Genomic DNA, 23,338 nt, shown 5'->3' with positions numbered 1-23,338 from the left:
TCTTAATTATAATTGGATTTTATTTTTATTCTTTTGGTAAATATAAATAGGGTGAAAAGTATATTTTAAAAGAAAAAATGAATATGATTTTGTAAAAAGGAAAGAAAAAAGTGATTTTATAACTTAATTTTTTTTCTTAAATTAGATTAAAAAAAACTATTGGTATTAAAATAGAAAATCAACATAGCCTTTTGTTTATATTGGTGAGGAGTTAGGATAGTGTGTTTATGAACTATGAGAAAATCTCAGTGAATTGTATAAATTTTAGGAATCCTTGGTTATAGCAAGTTTCGTTTTTAAAATAGAAATTTGAGTAAATATGTGTGGATCACTTACAATGATTACGGTAAGTTTCCTTGTAATTATCAATTCAAAAATGGAGATAGAAAAATTTGGAAATTAAGCAAATCAAAATTCAATTTAGGCAACATCTTTTCTTGTATTTTCACATTTAAAAACTTAAAATGGTTCAACGATATAACACACGTGTATATTTTCTTGTGAACATTACACAAATGTCACCTCTTTCTTGTTATTAGGGATTGAGTTGGACACCAACTCAACTTCATATGTTGAAGACTTGAAGTTTAGCCCCTAATCATATTTAATTGAGGCATCAGATGAGTAGTAGATATCTCCTTTATGATAAACCAACTTTTAATGACAGTTTTCTTAAACCTAAAAATTTTGCAAAATTGTTGAAACTATCAAGGGGTAAAACTACGAGTCATGTAGGATTTTTGCTTGGCCAACTTTGTAACATAGAGTGAAACCTTGAGACTTTCACAAAAATCATTTTCACAAAACAATTGTATCAAAAAAATTGAAGGTAGATGTAAATTAACACATTATTGAATTAATGATATATGTGATCATAAATTCAAGAACAAATGTAGATTGTTTCATTCATCATTCACAAATAAAAAGAAATGGCCAAGACTGGAATACTATGTCAAATCTATATTTCGAAAAACAATTTTATTTCGAGGCAATGGCCTTTATCCTTCCAGCTAATTTCACCATAAATCAGTCGTGTGTATACCTATGAACCAGGTGCAAATAAACATTATGCACCTCCAATGTACGAGTTACATGCACTCGGCCATCTGGTGTGTGTGAATCGCATGCACTATGCACCAAGTAGCATCATATAATTCGATCACGACCAATCATGGGGAAGGGGATCACCTAAGCAAGAAATGTGCATGTACAGAAAGGCATAAAGCAAAGAAATCTCAATTCCTGGTGTACAGTGAGCTAGGTTCTACACCCTAAGCTAATTAAAAGGAACAATTCTTGAATTAGGTGGTCCAGGAAGCTGATCTTCTCATGACAGGCTTCGTCTGTTTATCTTCCTCCAGAGAGATCATACCCAAATGTGAAGGATCCTCTAGCATCATCTTTGCCACTAGATAACCAGCAATGGACCATGTCTGACACTTTCGGGCTTGCTTCCCAATGTATCGCCCTTGCTTCCCGTCATAATACTCAGGCCAGTTGTCTTTCAATAACCGTGACTCTGCAAGTTCTATGGCCCGTCTTGCTATCAGTGGGCGTCCAGTTTTGATGCATGCAGCTGTAAGGAGCCATATGAGCACTGAACCACAGAAGTTTGCAGTTTACGTTAGATGCACCATTACAGAGCTCAAGAAGAGTAAATCTTCCTTCTAAAAATAGTTAAAATCCCACCACCTAGTATAAATCTTGTTATTTTCATCTAAGAAGGTTAAGTTTAACATACATTATTTTCTCTCTACATTGTCTAGGGGACCAATAACCCACTTCGAAAGTGCATATACTTATTATATATACTGGCCTTCGCAACATCATGCCACAAACAGAGTTGTACTCTCCAGGCCAGATATCTCCTGCACAGTATGAGAATAGTACTTTAAAATAAGAAAGAAGAAGAGTGTACCTGGCCAGGATCCCCCATTGTGATAGCTCCATCGTGTATTCTTAGGATCACATCCTGTAACAATGCGCCAATCATGGCTTTCAATGGCTGGGTAGCAAACTTTTAGTGGCATCTCACCAACCAATTCTTCCCACCTTGCTTCTATAAGATCCATGATAGCAGTGGACTGTTCTGGTGTGGCCATGGATGAAAGGATTGCAATACAGTTCCCCAAGCAGAACCAACGGATATCCATTTTTGCAGGGCTGACATTTCCTATGAAGTAGCCACCGCGAGTAGGCAAGAAATCAAAGACCCATTCTGGAAGAGAATCTGGCATCACATTGAATTTGTTTACTGCAGTATGAGAGTATTCTTCTGTTTTGTATCGATATATATCATTAAGCTGCTTGAAGTCCATCCAATAATAACTTCTCATGTGAAAGCTCAAAGCATTTAGACGTGTGACAATCCGCTCAATGAACTCCTTCCCCTCAACATCTTGCTTTAGCAAAACTAAAGCACACTTTAAAGCCATAAAGAACAGGGCTTGGATTTCAAGTGGATATCCATAAACACCCTACGCCACAGCATTTGCAAGTTAAAATGAATATCAGGATTCATAGTAGAAACACAGTATAAACAGTCTGAAAACAAGTCCTCAGATCATGTATAGCATATCTGTTCTGTATAGAATAAACTGAGTACAATGATGTATTTCTGCTATTTCAAAATTTGTGGCAGTAAAATCTGGAGAGAATATGGAAAGTAAAAACAGTATGGTTCTCCAGTTTTTAAAACATAGCTTATATTGATGTTAACATCTGTTGAACAAACTGTCAGTTCTATTATGTGATAAAGTTTGCCTCTGTGAGAGCTATGCTGATTCTAATTTCCTACTTATAGCTCTCTATGTCACATATGACTTTGAGTAGGCTTATAATAGCAAGTAAATAATTCAGGACGGTGACTCCAAGACAAAGAAAATACCAATCGGTGAAAGATCCAAATTAATTATTGACAGGACTCAACTCTAACCAACTTTGATATGTGGTGGAAGAACATGAGTGACTAGTAATTGTTACAAGATTTACAGTTATCTGATTTATAATACCAATTGGTCGATTCTTATTTGACAACAGGATATATTGACAAACTGACAATTCATGGAAGCTCGTCTATTTGACACATCAAACCAAGTATGGAACTAACCTAGTCAATTTTCATCTCACTCACAATACACCACTCTTACTAAATGAGCTCATATTCATATGAAAACTGCGCATTTCCTCATTCCACTAACAAGTTTTTACAAAGAAGTCATCAATCATACAATAGAAAAACAGTAATATAATCATGACAAAAAAAGTCAATAGAATCAGCGTAGAGAGGTGTATGAGTGAGCTTACCATTCTGCGATCTATCATGCAGCAACCATCAGAGCAGAGGAGAGTCGGAAATGTATCAAAACCCTCAGAAAGACACAAACTGAGAATAAGACGCATACCCTTCTGACAATCCGGCATTTCAGCTAATGAAGTATCTCCTGTACTTTTTGTGTATGCTCGAAGCAATATGATCCACCAGAATCCAGAATCAATAGGGGCAACTCTTCCTATTGCACTTTCGCCAAAGTCTGCGATCAAAGTTTCGTGATTTCTCACTGGGTCATGGAAAACTTTAAAGCTAGCTGGCATCACTCCTTCTCCCAGTTGAAACCGGTCTATCTTTTTCTCCCATGATTGCAGGCGCAGAGTTTTCAGAAGAAAGTTTTTAACAATTTCTGGTTCCCCATTCATCAAAAAAGCCAAAGCACTTGGAACAAAATCCCTAACAAAGACCTAAAAGAAAGAATGCAATTAGACCTTTTCCAATTACTAGTGGGCAAACCTTACAGAAAATTCACTTCACCTAGATTCAAATATTGTTAAAGGTAAGGAAGTGCACCAGAATATAACAGTGACACATGTTTAAGCACACTTTTTTTCAGCATGAAATCATCAGAACTCAATGTAATTAACATAGATTCCAAGCTTCAATTTAGAGGATCAATTATGAGATTTTCATTATTCAGCAACCTGATATATGGCTCAACATCTTAAAGGATGGAGATAAAATGACAAGATAAAATTAGGAATTTACCTGATCATAGTTGCATTTTTCCTCGGAACTATCTAAGGCTGCAATAGTCCCTACAGGTTGACCACGAAAGTGAACCAAAGAACGTCTCAATGCATCCCAGGCTTCACCAACAATCGGGTGAGGCTCAAAGCTAGAACGTGACCTAGGGGTACTAAAACCAGACCTTGGGGTGTTGATACCAGAACGACGACCAGAGCAAACAATATTTTCTAGATGATCTGCTAAGCGGCTAATATTATCAGCATTTTTAGTTGAAACCCGAGGTGACGTAAGGAAGTCATGAAGAGACCTTTCATCGAGGGATCTTTGTCTGTTCTCCAAAGTCAAAGTCCTTGGCTTATCTAACAGCTTTGAAAAGTCAGAATCTTCAGTTTCATCTAGTGCATATGGAACATCGAGTGGGCTTATATTTCCATTCTGGGGAACTTCAACTGACATCCCAGACATTCTTAAAGGCAAAAGGTTCAAGTGTAAAAGATCTGGTGTCGTATTTTGCCTCTGAAATCCTGCATTCGGAATCATAAAGATAAACCTTACACACACCAACAAGCAGGACAGTCCGGATATGAAAACATCAACTACACTACAGAAGCAAATTAAACTCAAACAGGTGATCCACAAGCAGAACTCGAGAGCATTTATACATTGCCATACATTGTTGATTAAAACCAAATTTTTTGCCTACGATGCTCTATAATTCAGGACAAATGGACCACTTTAACAGCATATAAACAGCTTCCACTGACAGCAAAATCAGCAATTTCATTTAGCTTAGCTACTGCAAAACTTTCACTTAGTTTTTCTGATCAATGTTCCTCTACTATCAGAACCAAGAACATTGTCTTCAAATTGTGTACAACTATTGCCTTAGTGGCTCCTAATGCACCAAAACAACATTAATTGTAGTTTGCCATTTCAATAACAGATACATAACCCTCGTGAACCCTTACACAAAGTTATAAATTATTACTTTCCTTATTCGAAATAAGCCGGTCCCCAGCCAATCATCACTCGACAGCTCTGTCTTTTTTATAGGTAAGCGCGACTTCAACTAACTAAAGTGTGATTCCCGTGAGGCCCTAACACTCATTCAATTACTTCACTTCACCAATCATAACACCATAGTCACACACTCAAACTCATATTCTAGTTAAGTCAGCATGAATTTTGAACAATCAATACAAATATTAGTGTTATTGATTTAGTTAAGTCTGCTCCAATTTCCAAACAACCAATACTAATATAAGTGTAAATGATAACTTTTTTAAAAAAAAAAAAAAAAAAAAAAAAGTGTTAATGATAAGTATGAATCTCTAACACCCAGAACGGTCCTAACATACATGTTATAACACAGGCCATACTCAAATCCTCATTTTGTAAATTCTGGCATCTTCAGATTTAAAAACTGATTAAATTTGTTAAATTTTACACTTTTACATCATTTTTAACGAACAATTGAATTGACAATCCCTAGAATAAAACATCAAAATATAAGATCAATAATATTGAGCATCGTTGTTAACAAGAAAAATCATAAATGACATTAAAATTTGCATGAAATCATGAATAACAACATACCCAAATCATAATGAAACAAAATAAACACAACCCAGGAAATAATTCTGCATGATTTAAATACCCAGAAAAAGAAAACTAAAATCAAGTGTCAAAAAATGACTGAAATAAAAGATGATTGAGACTGACCTCGTATAATAAAAACCCACAACTTCACTGGAGCAATAAATGGAGAGAAAAAAGAGACAGCTCCCACCAAAACAAGGTTATTATTAGATATTTATATTTATATAATTATAATAATTATATGAATAATAATCCCAGAAATTATTCATATACAAAAATGGGTAATTAGTAAGTTTGATCACAAAAACTAAAAAAACCCAGAAATGACCGGCTAAGCCGGTAAAACACAAGAAATGACTGGCTGCTAAGTTTAGTGAATAGAGAGTTTGGTCTATACGAAAGGACAAATCAAATCTGAGCATCATCAACTCAATTTATTTGTATTTGTAGGGGTCTCACTTTAGTCTTAAAAAAAATGTTTGTTTTTAGAAAGACGTCTTTAGATGGAAAGTGATGTGAGCTTAAAAAAAAAGAACTAGGTTTAACAAATAATTGATAAAAAGGACATTTTTAGTTAATGAATTTTTTTAAAAGAAGGTGCTTGTTTTTCATATTGCCCAACTGGTCCAAAGTATTGATTACAAATATTCGTTTGAATAATTCTTATGGAGTGTTAGGATTACTGAGATGACTGATGTATATAAAACAATTAGCATTACGTGTTTTGTTTGTAAGAATTAAGGTGTTGTTGATGTTAATAATAAAAATTATATATTTTTTTAATAGCAAACTAATTAATGTTAAGCTTGGCTTGATTACATATTTAATACGGAGTACTATTATAGTCATCCATGTTGAAAAACAACTTAAACTCAAATCTTGTCTCATTAATACTATATACATCAAAATAATACAACTTATGTATCTTGAATCTCTTTTCATAAGGTTAACAACTCAAGGTTATTCTCCATCAACTTGTTGGTCCTAATTAATGGCATGTTGATATTCAATTTTTGTTGGGTAATTGCAAGTTTCTATATTCTATATCATCATGCAATTAATGTCAAAAATTATCAAGGTATCTAAGGTGTTTTTATAAGATTATCAAAATGATGTCAATGATTCCTATAAGACCGAATGTTGTATCATTGAATGATTTACTATTTAAACTAATCATAAGACTCCTTTTAGCATAAATGTTGTCTAAGATTATATATATTACTGTACTAATATACATTATTTTAAATTATGCTGATTTTGCCAATCAAAGTAAACCCTCATTCAAGGTACGTTATTCCCACCAATTCGTGCTATTTTGAGTAACCATATCCAAGTATGTTAAACATAAGTCAATAATTAGTTAAATCTCTGCATAATACAAGTATTGAAATGTTTTTAAAATAAATAAGAATTGAAGGCGTTAATTACTTTAAACAAAAATGTAAATTCCTTCTAAAAAAACAAAAAACATGGAAATTCAAATACGGAGTAAGATGATTTGTTATAAGCGTTTTTTTTCCTTGATCTCATGGAACCGATGAGAGAGAAACTCTATCCACTAGAGTTATCTCTCACTCCCATAAACAATCTTTATAAACAGTAAACTAAGAGCTTGTTCCGATTGACTGAACTCAGCTGAACTGAGCTGAACTGAACTGAACTTATTAATTAGTGATTTTTAACTATGGATTAGTGATCTTTAATTATTTATTGATTATTTATTACTATACATATGTGTATATACAAATGTACATATTAATAATAATAATAATAATATTATTATTATTATTATTATTATCATTATTAATTATTGATGATTATTATTATTATTATTTATTGATTATTATTATTATTATTATTATTATTATAAAAAACAAAACGTACAGAGTCAATCAATTTACAAGAAATTGGTAGGGAGCCGAGATACAATCTGGGCCCCCACCCCTCTAGCTATAGCGAACCCGATCCTGCTGAAGATGTGAGCAGCTGCACGAGCACCAATATCCTGAGTCTTAGCGAACGCCTGAACCCGCTTCAGCAACGCAATAGCATCCTTCTCTAATTCCCCCAACGAAGAAAAGGAGAAAGGAAGAAAACCATAGCCAATAGCCCTGCAACGCGCCCCATACTTGTCCCGCTTCCGCTGAGCCGCCGCCGACACAACACGACCGGGAACGAAGTCAGACAACCCCGATTGTGTCAAAGGTGAAGACCCCGTCAAATCAACACATACATCAAGGCCTCTATCCCAGGAATAAAGCAGCACATCTGCAGGTCGTAGAGCCCCGTCGTTTCCTCCAATCAACCCAATGTTAACCTCCTTTCGAGCAAAGATTCCAGACCGAATACAAATATCAACAAGGGTGTCACGAACAACATTGTGCCGATGTTTAATACCCACCATCCCAGCACAAGACACTGCATGATCCCCATAAATATCCCCGTCAAAAACCCTAGAGCAAGCAGAACACGGTGTTGAAACGGAGAACAAAGGAACACCTAACCTGTAGCAAAGAACACTACGGTAAGTCTAACCATTCATAGTTTGACCCAAACCCGATATCGGGACCGTCCGCAACCAGGCCGAAGAGTGATCCCCCTGTTGGGACTTCCATAAGGCTACCTGACGCGGAGTTAAGGAGAAAGTGGAATCCGCAGATGCAGTGACCTTCGTGAAATATATATCTGCCAACTTTTTCATGAGTTTGGGGGCAGCGATCTCACTAGGGTTACTCAAAAGGTCGGTCTCCGCAGCGCTGTTAAAAAGACTAAGAGCACCATCGAAGGCCGGTCCCGGACCAACAATACCAGAATGGCGAAGAAGCGTAGCCTGGAGACCAGAAGACTGCAGACGCGATGCAAGGAAAGCATAAAGCCGAACATCACCCGCTGAATAGACACCCAAACCACCATAAGAAAAAGGTAAGGTGGCAAGTTGCCATTGCCAATCACCAAAGCCAGGCCCCGAAGCTGTTACAATGCACTCCAAAGAAGCCCGAAGGGCCAAGTCAAAAGAAACTTGTGCTGTTTCAAAAAGACGAGGAGGACAAGTGCGCATAGCAAAGTAGAGTTTTGAAACCCCAGTACACGCACGAAGAAGCGACAACTCGCATTGGGGATCATCGAGCTTAGCAACAGCATCCAGTAGCACAACGGTCTTCGACACTCTCTGTGAAACAAGCTCACCACAGAAAGAGGAATCAGCACTGACAGGGCCACCCAGTAACTTAACACCATGCACAGGATGACCAATATCCGGAGGAAAGACACCGACGAGACGACTACGAGGGTCCTCCGAGGGCCAGAATACTTCTGTTTTCTCAACGTTGACATGGAGTCCGAGACGAGGTCCTTCCGCCAAAATCAACTCCAAAACCTTTCCTACCACTAAGGTGTCACCAATAATAGTGCCATCATCTAAATACCAAGCTTGCAAACATAAGTCAAAAGAATCCCTGATTTGGCACACTAAAGGATGAAGAACCAAAGCAAAAAGCAAAGGGCCTAGAGGATCACCCTGTTGCACTCCCTGACATGACCATAAGGTATGCTCCCCATAAAAAAGCCTGGCTGGAGTAGAGTAACAGAATTCAACCCAACGCGAGAGAGCTGGACAACGGAGATGAACCTCACGCAGCATAGCCGAACGGTCTACCAAATTAAAAGCATTCTTAAAATCCACCAACAACATAGAGAGACCAACATCACCACCACGCGCCTCAACCAAACGATTAACAGCATGAAGAATAGCCTCACCACCCGCCGACACCTAGATAGCTTCCCAGACGCGAACCAATTAAAGCAGCCCCAACCTTTGAAACTAGACGCCTCCAAACTGTACCTACAGCAATAGGCCGAATACCACCTCCAGGCTTAACAAGTGGTGTGAGAGGAGCACTAGCAATATACTCTCCCAACTCAGCAGGACATTTCCCGGCGAGAAAAAGATTAACCACCTGCGTAATAGAGTCCACCAACTCATCTGAAATAGCAAGTGCAACACCACTCAAACAATCCATAAGGTGTTGAGCACGCAGGCCGTCTCTACCGCATGACGTACCTCGTGGAAAACCCCTAATCTGATCCAAAACAACAGCAGGAGTAGCAATAAGGTGCTGATCAACTGGAATATCCGGTAAGATAGGAGCCGGAAAGGAAGGGTGCTTAGCTTGCAAATCTACAAGAGTAGCATCATTGTAAGGGGCAAGACCAGAAGACGAAAGAACCCTAACCGCAGCAGTGTAATGCCCGTCTGAAATCTTTCTCTTACACTGCTTAATATTACGCTCGGACAAATCATGGTCCTCATCGGCGTCCAACAAAGGTGGAGACACATCAGCCAACGTGTCTCGTACAAGTTGCACAGAACCACCAGGCTCACACCAAGAATGAATAGCACCGGTGATACTCTCTTCCTGCCGCAGTCGCCTGACACCCGAAGAACACTCTCGACTACTCCTCGGAGAAAAGGTTTTAAGGACACATAGAGGCAACACAAGCAATTGAACCCAAAAAAGAGATGTCATCAGGCTTGCCAATCACCTTATCTAGGGCCCCTTTGAGAACCCGAGAAAAACCCAAGCAACACTTAAGAGGGATAGATTTTACCGAACGAAACCGCTTAGATAGCAAACTATCTATTAAAGCAACATCAAAAGCAAAATGAGGCTCACTAGGCACCCTAGGAACAGTACCAGATACAGTAGGACCCTGCGGTTTAGGAAAACCATAAAGAACAAACCGAACAACACCATCCCCAGAATCAGGAGGGGCCACGAAGTCATTAGAACCCGTACCATGCCGACACTTCGTACGAAGAGAATGTGTCTTGAAACACTCCCCACAAAGCCAAATGCCCATACGACGAAAAGTTGACTCCGCCTCTAAGAAAATTGCCAAATCAGAAGTAAATGTATTTTGAGTCAAATCCCGCGCATTCGAACAACAATGGCGGTCACGGAGATGAGTGATCAAAGAAGTTTTAGTGAGCCCATTACCCCTACCATCTTGACACCCATTAAGTCCCACGAACGGGCAATGAAAGAGAACACTAGGAGGCATAACCCCCACCACAACTTGCCACAAGACAACCGCAATACACCACACGCAAACTGCACAAAAAATGCCCCAAAAACGCAGCAAAGCAGCACCAAAAGAGACCAGAAACTTGCACCCAAAAAGCTCCCAAAACAGCACCCAAACTGACCAGAAAAGCACACCAAAAACGAACCAGAAACTGCAGCAAATATAGAACAAAACACGCTTGAAAACTGACCTTAAACACGCCAGAAAATGCAGTAGAAACAGACAGAAAACTGCACCCTAGAGCAGCCAAAACTGCACCAGAAACTTCCACAAAACACAACCAAAAACACACGCAGAAACAGCCTGAATTTCGCCTCAAAATCGACCAGAATTTAGCCTGAAAACAACCCATAAAAAGCCCCAAAAACCAGCCTAAAAAATGCCCGGAAACAACCTCGAAAACGCCGCCAAAAAACTGCCAGAAACACGCCCAGAAACTGCCATAAACCAACCAGAAACTCAACCAAAAACAGCCCGTAAAACCGCCAGCCAACTGCACCGAAACAACCCCTAATACTGCCTTAAAAATCGTCGGCGGAAAACACCTTAAAGCCACTTTAATTCTGCCGAAAAGCCCCCTTGAAAACCACCTTAGAATCGCACCCAAAAGCCGCCCAGAAACAACCAACGAAACTCACTGAAACTTGGCCGGAAAATGCTTGCTAAACGCCTAGAAAATGACGAGCACAAACCCTGACACCTCGCCGGTGATCATGCCGGAAAAAAGACGTGGAAGATCGGAAAATCCTAAACCTACCCAACCCTAATCGCCCCAAGCCGAGAGAAAAATTAAAATAACATTATTATTATTATTATTATTATTGTTGTTATTATTATTATTATTTATTGATTATTATTATTATTTATTGATTATTATTATTTCAATTATTATTTCAATTATTATTATTATTTATTATTATTATTATTATTATTATTTATTTGATTATTATTATTGTTGTTGTTGTTGTTGTTGTTGTCGTCGTCGTTGTAATAAGAGCTTAAAAGAATGAAATTTGGTTTTATATCATTAGCAATATCATTAGAAGTAAATTAAGAGTTGAACTGAACTGATCTGAACTGAACTGAACTGAATTTCAACGGAAGAGAACAGGCCCTAAGGGTTCGTTTGGCACCGCTGTGGTTTTCTTTTTTTGGTTTTATGTTTTATAAAAGTATATGGTATGTGTCCCATAATGAATCAAAAATTATAAACTTGTTAAAATTATGATAATTTTGAAAACTGGCAACAGAAAAGTGGAAACACCTTTTTCTTGTTTCCAACAAGCCCTAACATGTATAAGAGAATATCTTATAAATAAAAAAATAGTAATATTCCAAAAAAAAAAATCAATAAGATAAAATAAATTCCCATTAAAAATTATCAATTGACAAACCCCGCATTTGTTGTAAGCATATTGACCATTAAAAGAATATAGAATCTTTCTTTAATTAATTAAATGAGGCAATAAACCTTTTTAAGTTAACTTTTCATTTTGGGAAAAAGATAATGACAAATTGGTTGGTTAGGAAATTACGTACCAGTATTATATAAGGTAAGATGGGTTTAGGAGGAAAGCAAGATGCATGTGTGTTTGATACCAATAACACTAGTACTGTCCTTTTCTTTTTTAATTTTATGTTTATTACTTATTAATTACAAAATTACAAATAATTAATTTAATAACTTAAAAAAAATTACGTAGTAATAAAATAAATAAAAAAAAAAAGAAAAAAAACTGAGAATTGGAGTATATTTGGAGGTAGAAACACGCACGTGTACGGGTACATTGGATCCAATAATAAAAATCTGACGTGAGAAAGATAGCTATGTATAGCTGCTGCATGATACGGACTACGGAGTAAAGTGCATCAAATTTTCAGTGTGTTTGTTGCATTCACTATGTACAGTTAAATTTACGGCGGTCTATTTTACACCTTTGCCTCACGACTAGCAAGTTGCAAAGGCTTGCCGTGATTGGCTGATAATTATCGACTTATCGTACTTTTTTTGTTTCAAAATAAATCACTCATTTTGACGAAAATTGCCAATATTACATGATTATGTTTAATCATGTATTGATGTATATAAAACATAAATATTGCCGAAGTGGAGTACGTGACTAAATTAGAATAAGACACTGATTTTGAGTTTTTGACAAAAAAATAAATAAATAAATAAATAAATTGGGACAAGGAAATTTTGACAAACTATTTATTCAAAGACATCAATAAAAAGCAAGGAACATAAAGGCTAAAAAAAATGTGCGCACACACACAAAAACAAAACATTTACAAGTTGTTCATAATTAAAAGAACATGAACCATATTGAAAGGAATATAAAGTTTAAAGAATATAAGGTGCAATTTATAACTGGGTGCACCCAAAAGTACCATCTAATTTGCGATATTTATACAATGTCAAGATTAATTATAGGAAAATGATGGCGTGACATGAAGATGTCGGTATGGTTCAGCAGGTTCCTGCCTTCTTGCTGCCTACCGTCTAAAGGAGATGTGGTTCCCCTTTATAGAAACAGAGTTCGCTGATGAATCCCTTTAAGAACCTCCCACACATGACCTGTCAAGGGATATATACTCCATATGCTCGAGTTCCAGTTTCATTTTCTACAGAGTTTGATCCATATATCTGAGACCTGTTGATATCTTTCTGAAATTCAAACCTTGAGTTTCAGTTATGCTCCCAGGGGTAGGGCACTTTGGGAAAGGTTTGATAAAATGTCATCTTGGTAACAAGTTCAGACTACATATTATATTACATCAAACTGGGAATCAAGTCATAGTTAAAAAAAAAAAATTGTGATATTTCTTTCAAGATAGTACTATAGTTCCAGATCTTACAGAGCATAATTCATCTACTCTACATTGTTACAAGTTACAACAATCAAGATGCTACCTTTTTACTCTTCTTTTTGGCAGTCTTGGTAACGGCGTCACAGGCCTCTCTTTTCCGTTTAGAATTATTAATATTGTTTTCATTGTTATCGTTATTGTTGCCACCCATGCTTGCTGCAGGCTTGCCTTGAGCTTGCAGCGCGTCTTTTACAAAGAATTTTAGCCTCCATAATGTAGATTCACTCTGAGCAACAGAAAGCCATGTCAAATGTAAAAATCTTACATTTATCTGACCAGATGCTAGCCTGTGGGGCAGACAATATATTATGCAAACTAGATAAGGAAAAGGGTACCTGAGCATCTATATCGAGGTCCACCTCCTCAGCATTTGCTACAAACCCAGGATTGCTCATGGCAACAATCTCTAAAGCTCCACTGAGGTCATCGGTGGATAGTCTTGTGAGGGCTGTGCCAAGCTGCCTTTTCTCTTCGGTTGACATTTTCCTGACGTTTGATGGTTCAAATTCACATTTAAAATTGCAGAGAGCACATAGGCCAATGTTCAGGCAAAGAACCAAAATAACTACTAAAATACTCTAATTAAAGGTTGCAAACAAGTCGTTGGATTGGGTGCAATGTGGTAATAATCAGCAAGTTTGAGTGATTAGTCATTTAGTTTGGTTTTAGATTGATTCAGATCGGAATATCTACGTATCTTTTGTCAATTAGACATTAATTTTTATTTTGGGTTGGATCAATCTCAATTTGGACTAGAATAAGGTCATGTAATTTTGGGTAAAACTTGGGTTAGAATCAGATACACATTGCTAGGTTTAGTAGTAATAAAACAATAATAGGTTAAGCAACTACAATTGATACATATAGGACAATCATTGTTTACCTGCACCTTTGAACCAGTTGTTCCCTAAGATCTTCAAGGTGAATGTCTGCCTCAAAAAGCTGAAAATAAGATTAAGAGGAAAGATAAGGGTAAAATACATATCTAAAATTATTAACCCATAGAATAGCGTTTTATATAATAGATAACAACAAATACATGAACATTGCCTGAAGGGAAAATGGTTGAAGTTATAAGAGCCATTTACCCTGATAAACTTTATATTAGTAAGATATTTGTACCACATCTCTACTTGACAATAAGCCAAATTTCAGTTTATTTACTTCACAAAAGAATGACCGAGATGTTCAGAGAATTTCTGATATGTTGTACATTAATCATTATTACAGACATATTAAAAATAAATATGGTGTTTCAGGGATAACCAGTCCTGTAACTGTCAAAATAGTGATTGTGAAATTTATTTAGCTGCATCAAGTTACTTGAGTCACAAGGTAACTATGGACTTCTGAAATCATAGTTGGAAAAATAACCTTCAGAAATCATAGGTGAAGCTTAATTCAAAGTCAATTTCAGTTAGGAAACAACTAGAAATTAACCAGAAACACAAGAAAGAAATCATTTTAAATGGCTGTTTGAAGAGAGAGACATCAGGTTATATTCTAAATGAGAAAATTTCAAGCAGTATGGACATCCTCTGCATATTCATAAAGGGTAATTTGCTTTAAGTGCAACTTACTGTCTTACCTGGGTTAGTAATGGAATACTTATAGTCTATTCATTTTGAGAGTACTTTGGGCATCAAATTTGGAGTAGTTTGCAATGGTTTCAGAAAGTATTTCTGTTATAATAATACAATAAAATAAAAAATAAACATATATTTTTACCTTAGTTATCTCATGCATCATGTTTGACAGGCACATTGATTGTTGGAAAATTGCTAAAAATATTCTAAAAGTTTCACAGAAACAGTCCAATCATTCCGAGGAAAGAAACAAACCTCAGTGCTTATTTCCCTAGCCATTTTGGCATAAGTAGCCTCTTGAGCTAGCTGCATGCTAAGCTGTACATCAGCCTCCTCTTCTTCTCGTCTTTTTTCCTGCAACAGCAACCTGCCTTTTTCAATAGTGAAAGATTGATAAAATATGAAAAAACTGTAATATAACAAAACAACTAACAACTGTGATCACACAAAGAATGGTCTAATGATCACTGGAATCTCACCTCTTCCGCAACTTTAGGCAAAAACTGTAGCCACTTCTCTTCAAACTTTGCCAACAAGGTCCTTGCCATGACATGGAAATCATTCTTTTCGTCATTATATTTCATTGCATTCTTGAAAACCAACCTCACATCTGCACAGATCTCCCTTACATGTCTATATCCACTATCATCCTTGGCTTCCATTTGTTTTTTTATCGTACTGAAATCCATAGGTTTTTCAATGATCTGGTAGAAACAGAACAGTTGAGTAGAAAATTTCCAGCAGCTAAAATAACTCAAAAGGCAAACAAAAGCAGATAAGTTGGAGGAAACAGTCCGTAAAGGTTTCACAACAAATCAAACATCTCTTAGATAATGCAATATCATTGTCCATTAATAAATATTCTAACTTCCTATTTGAGATTTTGTGCTCTCCAAGATGGAACTTTGACAATCAATTTCTCCAGTAATAATTAGAAAGACGAGAGGGAAGATACAAAGACAAATCTAACAATAATATTCTTACAACTTCTAACAAATTAACGGATAACAGTATCAAACTTTGACCAGTAAAGATTAAGCAGAAAGGTTTTAGGAAGAGCAAAGAAGTGTTCACAGTATAAAACGAAAAGAATTAAACAAGTGAATAAAATGAGAAAGGATTCAACTTTACCTCATAGTAATCATTCAAACCCAGGCCTTTGACGTCTACAGGTTCCATAAAAGGCCATGCCCACTTGTGTTGAGTGATCTGAAAAGCACAGGGAAAAATTGCGGATTATCAGGACAATTATCCAATTTGAAGTACGATTCTATAGATTGCGGCAATTGACCAAGAGCGTAAGAACAAGGACAGCCGCCATGTATCCAGCCATTGGTAGCAATTGAGGAGGTCCGCATGTACAAAGCACATCAAACATCTTAACAGGAAAAAGGAAGTAGTGCAGGCAGCACTAATAAGTGAAGAATTTCATCCAAAATTCAATGGTTTCTCCTCGTCACACGCACAACCAAATGGATGAAGGACACATCCTAGACATTTCAGCAAACCAAAACTACTTCACCCTTCTTTCAAATACCAAGCACCTTTTTGGCACTGCATAACTGAAGCAAACTCTACAAATCAGATATACTTATTCCGTTTCTTTTTAGATGAAACATTTCTAAATCTACACAATATATTTGTACGGAAAAACATAGTCATGTGGAGTTTGGTTAGATTCACCTTGATTTATACTTTCGAAATATCAACTTTCTTTATACCTTTTACAAGTTGACAATTAAGGATATTAACGACTGAAGATATGCATAAGCAAGAAAGAAGTGTTTAATCTAAATAAAAACGGAGGAAGTATGTGTTTAGCAATAGTTGAGAACTCAAGGGCAATATAGGTTGGATGCAAGCTCCACTGACTTCGTAAAACATGTAAGGCGGTAAGCTACATCTTATGCAACAACCTTGTCCTAAATCAGCATATAAGTGAAAATGTTCAAGGAGACCTTATTTCTATATAACAACTCTAATGTACAATAACCTACAACTTCTTAAGAGCTGCAAAGGAATTAGCTTGAGAGAGTTTGACGAGATCATTCCAAAGGTTCCTGTTGCTAGTTTGATACTGTGGTTGGTAGTTTGGAAAGTGAAAATAATCAGATTGTTTAGTTGGCTCAACTGAGAACCTGCCCACTTATCCAGCACTGTCAGCTGAATGCCTCCTTATGTTTTCTGTGGTCTCTCCTCTCTGTTCTAGAAAATACCACAAACATCTAGGTGAATCTTATGCACAAAGGCTATCGTTCAACACACTTGCAGCATCTTTTTATTGTTGAAATCTACAAGGTTTAGGTAGGCTTTTGGGTTGCAGCTCAGTTTTTGGTTGTCCATAAGAGAGCTGCCAACTTAATTCCACAGTCCAGACACCAGAATTTGAGTGAAATGGCACATCTCCCTCTCAAATACAAATTTAAGAACAATATGTCTTGTCTCTCACCTTATCCAGAAAACCTACTCTCCTACTTAACCACTAACAAAATAATCACTCCCATTCACAGATGACTTATTGAGAGGAGAGACCCAGACCTTCTCTGCCCCCAAACAATCTCAAAAAGAGCTTTAAAGTCCTATACTTCCCATCTAAACATGCCCATGTTCAGCTAATTCAGAGTCATTATGCTACAAAATTACCACAATAGTACCAATTCATAGCTCATATTTACTCAAGACAAGTGAAGAAGATTCTAGAATCAACACAATATATAGTTCTTGACGACTTGACGTCAATCAAGCAAATACATGAATATCTAGTGTTCAGAATAATTGGGAGAAGAACAGCTATCAGAGGTTTTGTATCACTCTATTGAAGAATTCATATGCCCACTATCACCCCAAATAGACTTCATACCTAAAAAGCATAAGAAAACCATGGTTTACAGAAAACACTCGTGTATACTTTGCCATATTTGCAGTGCATCAATAACTCCATGAAAAGTAGACAACAGTACCCAGAAATGAAAGGTACTTACCAAAGAAATAATACTTGAGGACGCAACTCACGGAAGTACAAAACTGTTTCCAATATTTACTCGTAAAAATGTTATTTAAACAAGTATAAACAAAAGATGAGATATAACAAAAAAAATACCTGATTTAATATTTTGCCGAATTGACGTATCAGCTCCTGCATTCTCTTTGACGCAGCTGTTTCCTTGCTTGTTGCATCCTGCTGCTGCTTTTTGGCTTGAGTAACTTGTCTCTCTTTATCCTTGTCTTTGTCCTTAGAAGCTGAGCCACCTTTTGAGCTGTTAGCTTGCTTTTTACTGGTGTTCAGGTAGAACTGCTCAACCTCACGAACTTTTTTCTCGATCTGCATACATATAAGTATATAGCTCATGTTATTATACCTCATACAGACAATAAAGACACATTGACGATAAAGGAATAACACACTCCCAGACTGGTCTGCAAGAAAGTTAACATTGGAATATATTTTAGCGTGTAACATACTTGCAACAAAGAAAGCATGCTTGAACGCGGAACACCTCTAAGTCAAAATCCCGGGCCAAGGCGACACTTGCTGCCAGCCAGGCAAGGCCAAAAGCCAAGGCGTCACTCATATCACATGTCACATCCCAAAGATTACTAATTGCTGATGCAAATGCAATACAGTATGCAACAGATATTGACATGGGAAATTTTGCATCAAATTACACACAAAAATACTTCTAATTAATTCATTTACCTTATACCTCATGGATTTTTATTGTTACGAACAAACAAGCTCTTTCAACCAAGGGTAGAATTGCCATGTCATGTATTGCAATATGCATTCTTAATCACACTGAAATGCAACAACATTGGACATGCTTATGGTGCTATATTCATGCTAACAACTCTTTACAAATTTTCTTTTACTTTAAAAGATCAAAGTGATCAATCACCAACAAGATAGGAATACCCTAAACTAGCAATTCACACAACTCCAATTTCAGAAGCAAACTCACCGTATTGACTTGTGACAACACAACATCAACTCGATTCTTGTAATCTTCCATTCCATAATCACCCATTTTCAACTGTCAATTCTCACCCTCCATCTGAAATACCAATTGCACAAAAACCCCAGTAAAATTTAAGGGTTTCGCAACACATTAGTAACCAAATATGACTCAATCATCAAATTAAGCTTGAAAAATCAAATAATATTCTACTGGCTTAAGAATATCAACTCAAATTGCACAAAGTAAAATTCTAGCAACAAAATCACTGGTTATAGTTTTTCATAACTTGGGTAATTCTAATTCATAGTTCAACTAATAAATCTACCTTAGAAGAAGATAGTTTGAAACTAAAATCCTATGATTTAAAAAAAAAAAAAAACTTACCTGAGAAGTTGCTTCAATGGAGTAGAGAAAAGATGAGAAGCTGAAGCTGCTTCAATGGAGGAGAGCAAGATGAGAAGCTGCTACAATAAAGAACTCAGAGTAAGCTTCAATGGAGTAGAGAGAGAAAGAGGAGAGCAACTTAAAATTGAAAAGGGACAAAAAATGGCAAAAGAGGAAAGCAGCAATTTGCAGTGTCTGGAAGCCGACTATGTTGTAACTAACGGCGGTTTAACTCATAAGGGCTTTTAGGTCATGTAACTCGTGATCGATGGAGCACAAGCTTGGCGTGGTTGGTTAGAAATTCACCTAAAAGCATTGCCACTTATGGGCATTTTTTTGGTTGCCCAATCTCTCTCTAATCACTTTCTCACTCCTCCTTCCCATGGGCATTTTCTTGGTCATTTTTTTTTCTACACCAATAGTCAAAAATTATAATCCCCACCATTCTCTCTCCTATTTTTAACCCTATACCCCACCAATATTTATCTCTCCTACACATCATTAAATTTGTAATTTAGTATTTCTTAATTTAGTATTTGAGCTTGAGGTTGAGCTTATGGAAAACATTTTCTGTGTTTGGTTTTTGAATGTTTTGGTGTTGTGGATCAATTTATGGATTTCACACCTTTAAATAAGAAAGTTTTTCAGTGCATGTCCTTCAGCTGAGTGTGAAAAGACTACTCAATGTATAGTAAAAACAAAATACATGACTACTCAATTCTTAATAATCAATACCAATGCTTGTCATACGGTTCAAGTTATGTATGAAATGACTACTCAATGCTTGTATAAAACAAAAACTACAATTGGACTTGACTACTTTTTGGGATTTGACAGTTCAATGGTTGATAAAACCAACCACTTGACTCATAATTGTATAAGACAAATCTACACACACTAGCTAGTACTTGACTCATAATTGAACAAAATATATGAAAATGTAATATAAATTGATTAATTTTTGGATTAAATTAATAATAAAAATCATAATGCATAATAAACTACTCTACTTTCCACCATACACTTCTTGAATTAGTTCCTCCTTCCACGCTTCTTCAGCTGGTGTAAGTGGCGTCGTTTTTGACATAATGGCTTGCAACATTTCAAATTTCATCTTCTTCTCTTGTAATTCGACCTGTTTGTTTTTCCTCTTTTCCTTTTCCCTTTCAAGGTCCAACCTTTGTTGCCGTAAATTTTCCTCAAAGCTTCTAACTTCAGTACAAGCCTGTATTTGTTCACCAATACTTAAAATTGCACTATCATGAGCAATAGCTTTTCCCTTACGCTTAGCCTTTGCTTTTTTTACCCCGTCGGGTCTGGGTATACCTCCTGATGAAAACCCACCAACGAGAACATCTCCTTCAGCTTCACTGTTAGTTCTCGATCTCTTTTCACTTCCACTACTATCCTCGGTGTCCCCTTCCGAACGCACTTGAGAATCTTGTCGTTCCTTTAGTGACAATGCCCATCTAATCTTCGGCCTCCACTTTGGGTCATTCTTTATCATTTCCCAAGCGTGGGGAAAAACAAAATTGTGTGGTGGTTTGGATGATATATGGAACAACTTCGAGGCCTTTTGAATTCGATCAACTTCGTTGAATCCACTTCCAGTTAACGGACCCGCTTCATCGTAACAATTTGTCCATAACAGTACATCTGTCGCCATCCTTCTCCAACGGTTCTCCAAACTCTTCGGATTTCTGGGTGGTAGTATTTCTGGCTGCCTAGCTTGAACCATGTCGTACGCCACAGATATTTGTCGCCAAAGTTCAACTGTTTTCATGCTCGTACCCACTATCGCATTTTCACTGTATTTTAAATATAGCCCAATAAGAGCTTCATCCTCTGCGACTGACCAAATACGACTAGCTTTAGCGACTCGTTGGTTGGAACCCACCGGCATTCTTTGAGTCGACGGAGGGTATTGAGGTGTCTCAGTCACATTTTCTTCTTGGCTATCATCGTACGGAGAGTTACTTCCTTGGTAGACAGGAAGTGATTGCTCGTAATTAGTGTTTTCATTTGTGGAGGTATTTGTTGTTGTGGAGGTATTTGTTGTTGTGGAGGATTTTGCAGAGAGGTGTTGCTTATTCTTTGTAGGAAAAGTTGAAATTGAGGTTGATTCATGAAATTCTCATCTAAATCATTACAATTTTGAGAAAGTAGTGAGTAAAAGGGGTTATTGGGATCCATATCTATTTTTTTGATTAATTTCAAAAACTAACACAATAATAACAATAATAATAATAACACAAATAATAATAATAATAATAATATTAATAACAAAAATAATAATAACAACAATAATAATATTAATAACAATACTACTAAAATAATAACAATAATAATTATACTTCCAATAATAATAATAATAATAATAATAATAATAATAATAATAATAATAAAAGGATGACTAATTACGAGGGAGAAATTTAGAGAAAATGTAAATACAACAAATTTATGTGAATTTTGAAAATATGAAAAATAGGCAAAATGGGTCTCTATTTGTAGGGATTTTTTTTTCTAGCCGTTGGTAAATTTTTTTTTTTTTAAATTTTAAAAGCACAAAATAACGGTTACAAAAATATAACCGTTGCAATAATCAGGAATTTCCTGATTGGTCCAAGCTCCCTGACAGGACACGTGTCAGCGCCTGATTGGGCGTGCTGACGCGCCTGTCAGGGGTGCATTTAGTATTTTTTTTGCTTTTCCTTTCCTCAAAACGTTGCGTTTTGAGGCGTGGTGAGCAAAAAAAACGCTATTGCCAGCATCACTCGTGGGGCCCACTCATTCTTGGTCTGATTTAAATTTTGCCCAAACTTTGATAAAAAAATGTTTTGCCCATGGGCATTTTTTATTTAGCCCATTGATGGGGACTTTTATTTTTGGATTAAAACCCAAAAACTCCCCATGGGCATTTTTCTCCCCATTGGTGAGAGTGCTCTAGCGGAGTAATAAATTTCGGGTCAAGTATTTAAACCCTCTCAATTAGCTAAGGAGCGCTTTAAGGATATAGTCCACCTATTTTCTTCTCCGTTTCTCAATCTGGTATTCTGGCCCGTCTATCATACTCCCTCTATTTTTATATAAGTGCCATATTTTGAATTTGACACTATTTACATGCATAGATTTAACTTTTATGCGTTAAATTAAATACAATCAATGAATACTTATTGAGTTTGGGGGATAGCTCAAATGGTTAGAGTTTCCTTCCCGGTTCAGGAGATCCTGAGATCGATTCTAAATACTAGTGTACCAGTCAAACTAAGACACTTAAATAAAAAACGAACAAATTGTAAATTTATAATTTTTACTTACAATTTATTGACGGAGTAATAACAAGAAATTTCAAGTTTCTCCTTTTTTTAATTTTTTTTCTACAAGAAATTTCAAATTTCAAGTAATTAACAAAATAAGTCATATTGTTCTTTAAGGAAAAAAAAAATCAAATTGTAAATACGAAGTAAATGCATTCATTGGTCTAATTTATAGAGGTTTTGCTCTAAGTAAAGGTTTTGCTTGTAATACGTTGTATTAAAAATGTACTACTTTTTAAATTTAACTAGCTTTTTGGCCCGTTCAATGCACGGGTTGTTACTTGAGTTAATTATTTTCATATGTAGGAAATTGTTTCATTTCTATTTTTTTTTTTAAAAAAAAAGAGAGAGAGAGAGGGTAGAACCGTGAAAGAAGATGAAGGAATTTAGTTATTAGATATATACACGTGAAGATTGTGGGATATAAAATGACATATTATTTTAAATTATATTTAAAGTCTAGGAGTTGAAAAGACAAATTTTATTTTACTTTATATGTTAATTAATTAAAATATTATT

General features: G+C 36.2%; 3 protein-coding genes across 4 annotated transcripts; all 3 read right to left on the bottom strand.

Annotated features, from left to right (window-relative positions):
- Nucleotides 1-940: 940 nt before the first annotated feature.
- LOC110739809 (probable alkaline/neutral invertase B) lies at nucleotides 941-5,995 on the bottom strand. Of its 2 annotated transcripts, none has more exons than XM_021920291.1 (5): nucleotides 5,744-5,995; nucleotides 4,040-4,545; nucleotides 3,307-3,738; nucleotides 1,919-2,477; nucleotides 941-1,597 (listed from the first exon to the last, which is right to left on the bottom strand). In XM_021920291.1, exons 2-5 carry the CDS (start codon nucleotides 4,484-4,486, stop codon nucleotides 1,302-1,304), a joined length of 1,734 nt encoding a protein of 577 aa, XP_021775983.1. In that variant the 5' UTR covers nucleotides 4,487-4,545; nucleotides 5,744-5,995; the 3' UTR covers nucleotides 941-1,301. The 2 variants fall into 2 exon arrangements, with proteins under 2 accessions (XP_021775983.1, XP_021775987.1); XM_021920295.1 differs by lacking the exon at nucleotides 5,744-5,995 and adding an exon at nucleotides 5,618-5,692.
- A 7,397-nt stretch (nucleotides 5,996-13,392) lies between these two features.
- On the bottom strand, nucleotides 13,393-19,891 carry LOC110739803 (transcription factor GTE1-like). Its single transcript, XM_021920287.1, has 9 exons — nucleotides 19,503-19,891; nucleotides 19,122-19,214; nucleotides 18,263-18,484; nucleotides 16,294-16,371; nucleotides 15,642-15,866; nucleotides 15,418-15,516; nucleotides 14,460-14,518; nucleotides 13,912-14,062; nucleotides 13,393-13,802 (listed from the first exon to the last, which is right to left on the bottom strand). The coding sequence occupies exons 2-9, from the start codon at nucleotides 19,185-19,187 to the stop codon at nucleotides 13,608-13,610; spliced, it is 1,095 nt and encodes a 364-aa protein (XP_021775979.1). The 5' UTR covers nucleotides 19,188-19,214; nucleotides 19,503-19,891; the 3' UTR covers nucleotides 13,393-13,607.
- A 617-nt stretch (nucleotides 19,892-20,508) lies between these two features.
- Nucleotides 20,509-21,405, bottom strand: LOC110737188 (glutathione S-transferase T3-like). Its single transcript, XM_021917564.1, has one exon. The coding sequence runs from the start codon at nucleotides 21,403-21,405 to the stop codon at nucleotides 20,509-20,511; it is 897 nt and encodes a 298-aa protein (XP_021773256.1).
- Nucleotides 21,406-23,338: the final 1,933 nt, after the last annotated feature.

The sequence above is a fragment of the Chenopodium quinoa genome, unplaced genomic scaffold (assembly GCF_001683475.1).
Source record: "Chenopodium quinoa cultivar QQ74 unplaced genomic scaffold, ASM168347v1, whole genome shotgun sequence".
Taxonomy (NCBI): Eukaryota; Viridiplantae; Streptophyta; class Magnoliopsida; order Caryophyllales; family Amaranthaceae; genus Chenopodium; species Chenopodium quinoa.
The sequence above is the reverse complement of the archived record's forward strand: the minus strand, read 5'-3'. Positions and strand labels throughout refer to the sequence as shown.

What these genes read in the sequence shown, in the direction of transcription:
- LOC110737188 (XM_021917564.1), bottom strand. Translation starts at nt 21,405, where the DNA reads ATGCCGGTGGGTTCCAACCAACGAGTCGCTAAAGCTAGTCGTATTTGG.
- LOC110739809 (XM_021920291.1), bottom strand. Translation starts at nt 4,486, where the DNA reads ATGTCTGGGATGTCAGTTGAAGTTCCCCAGAATGGAAATATAAGCCCA. An exon ending in AAAAATGCAACTATGATCAG is followed by an intron (nt 3,739 to 4,039) that starts GTAAATTCCTAA and finishes TCTTTCTTTTAG; the next exon opens with GTCTTTGTTAGGGATTTTGT. An exon ending in CAATGGGGGATCCTGGCCAG is followed by an intron (nt 1,598 to 1,918) that starts GTACACTCTTCT and finishes TCTGTGGTTCAG; the next exon opens with TGCTCATATGGCTCCTTACA.
- LOC110739803 (XM_021920287.1), bottom strand. Translation starts at nt 19,187, where the DNA reads ATGGGTGATTATGGAATGGAAGATTACAAGAATCGAGTTGATGTTGTG. An exon ending in TGCCTAAAGTTGCGGAAGAG is followed by an intron (nt 15,517 to 15,641) that starts GTGAGATTCCAG and finishes TTGCTGTTGCAG; the next exon opens with GAAAAAAGACGAGAAGAAGA. An exon ending in CAACTGGTTCAAAGGTGCAG is followed by an intron (nt 14,063 to 14,459) that starts GTAAACAATGAT and finishes ATCAAACGTCAG; the next exon opens with GAAAATGTCAACCGAAGAGA.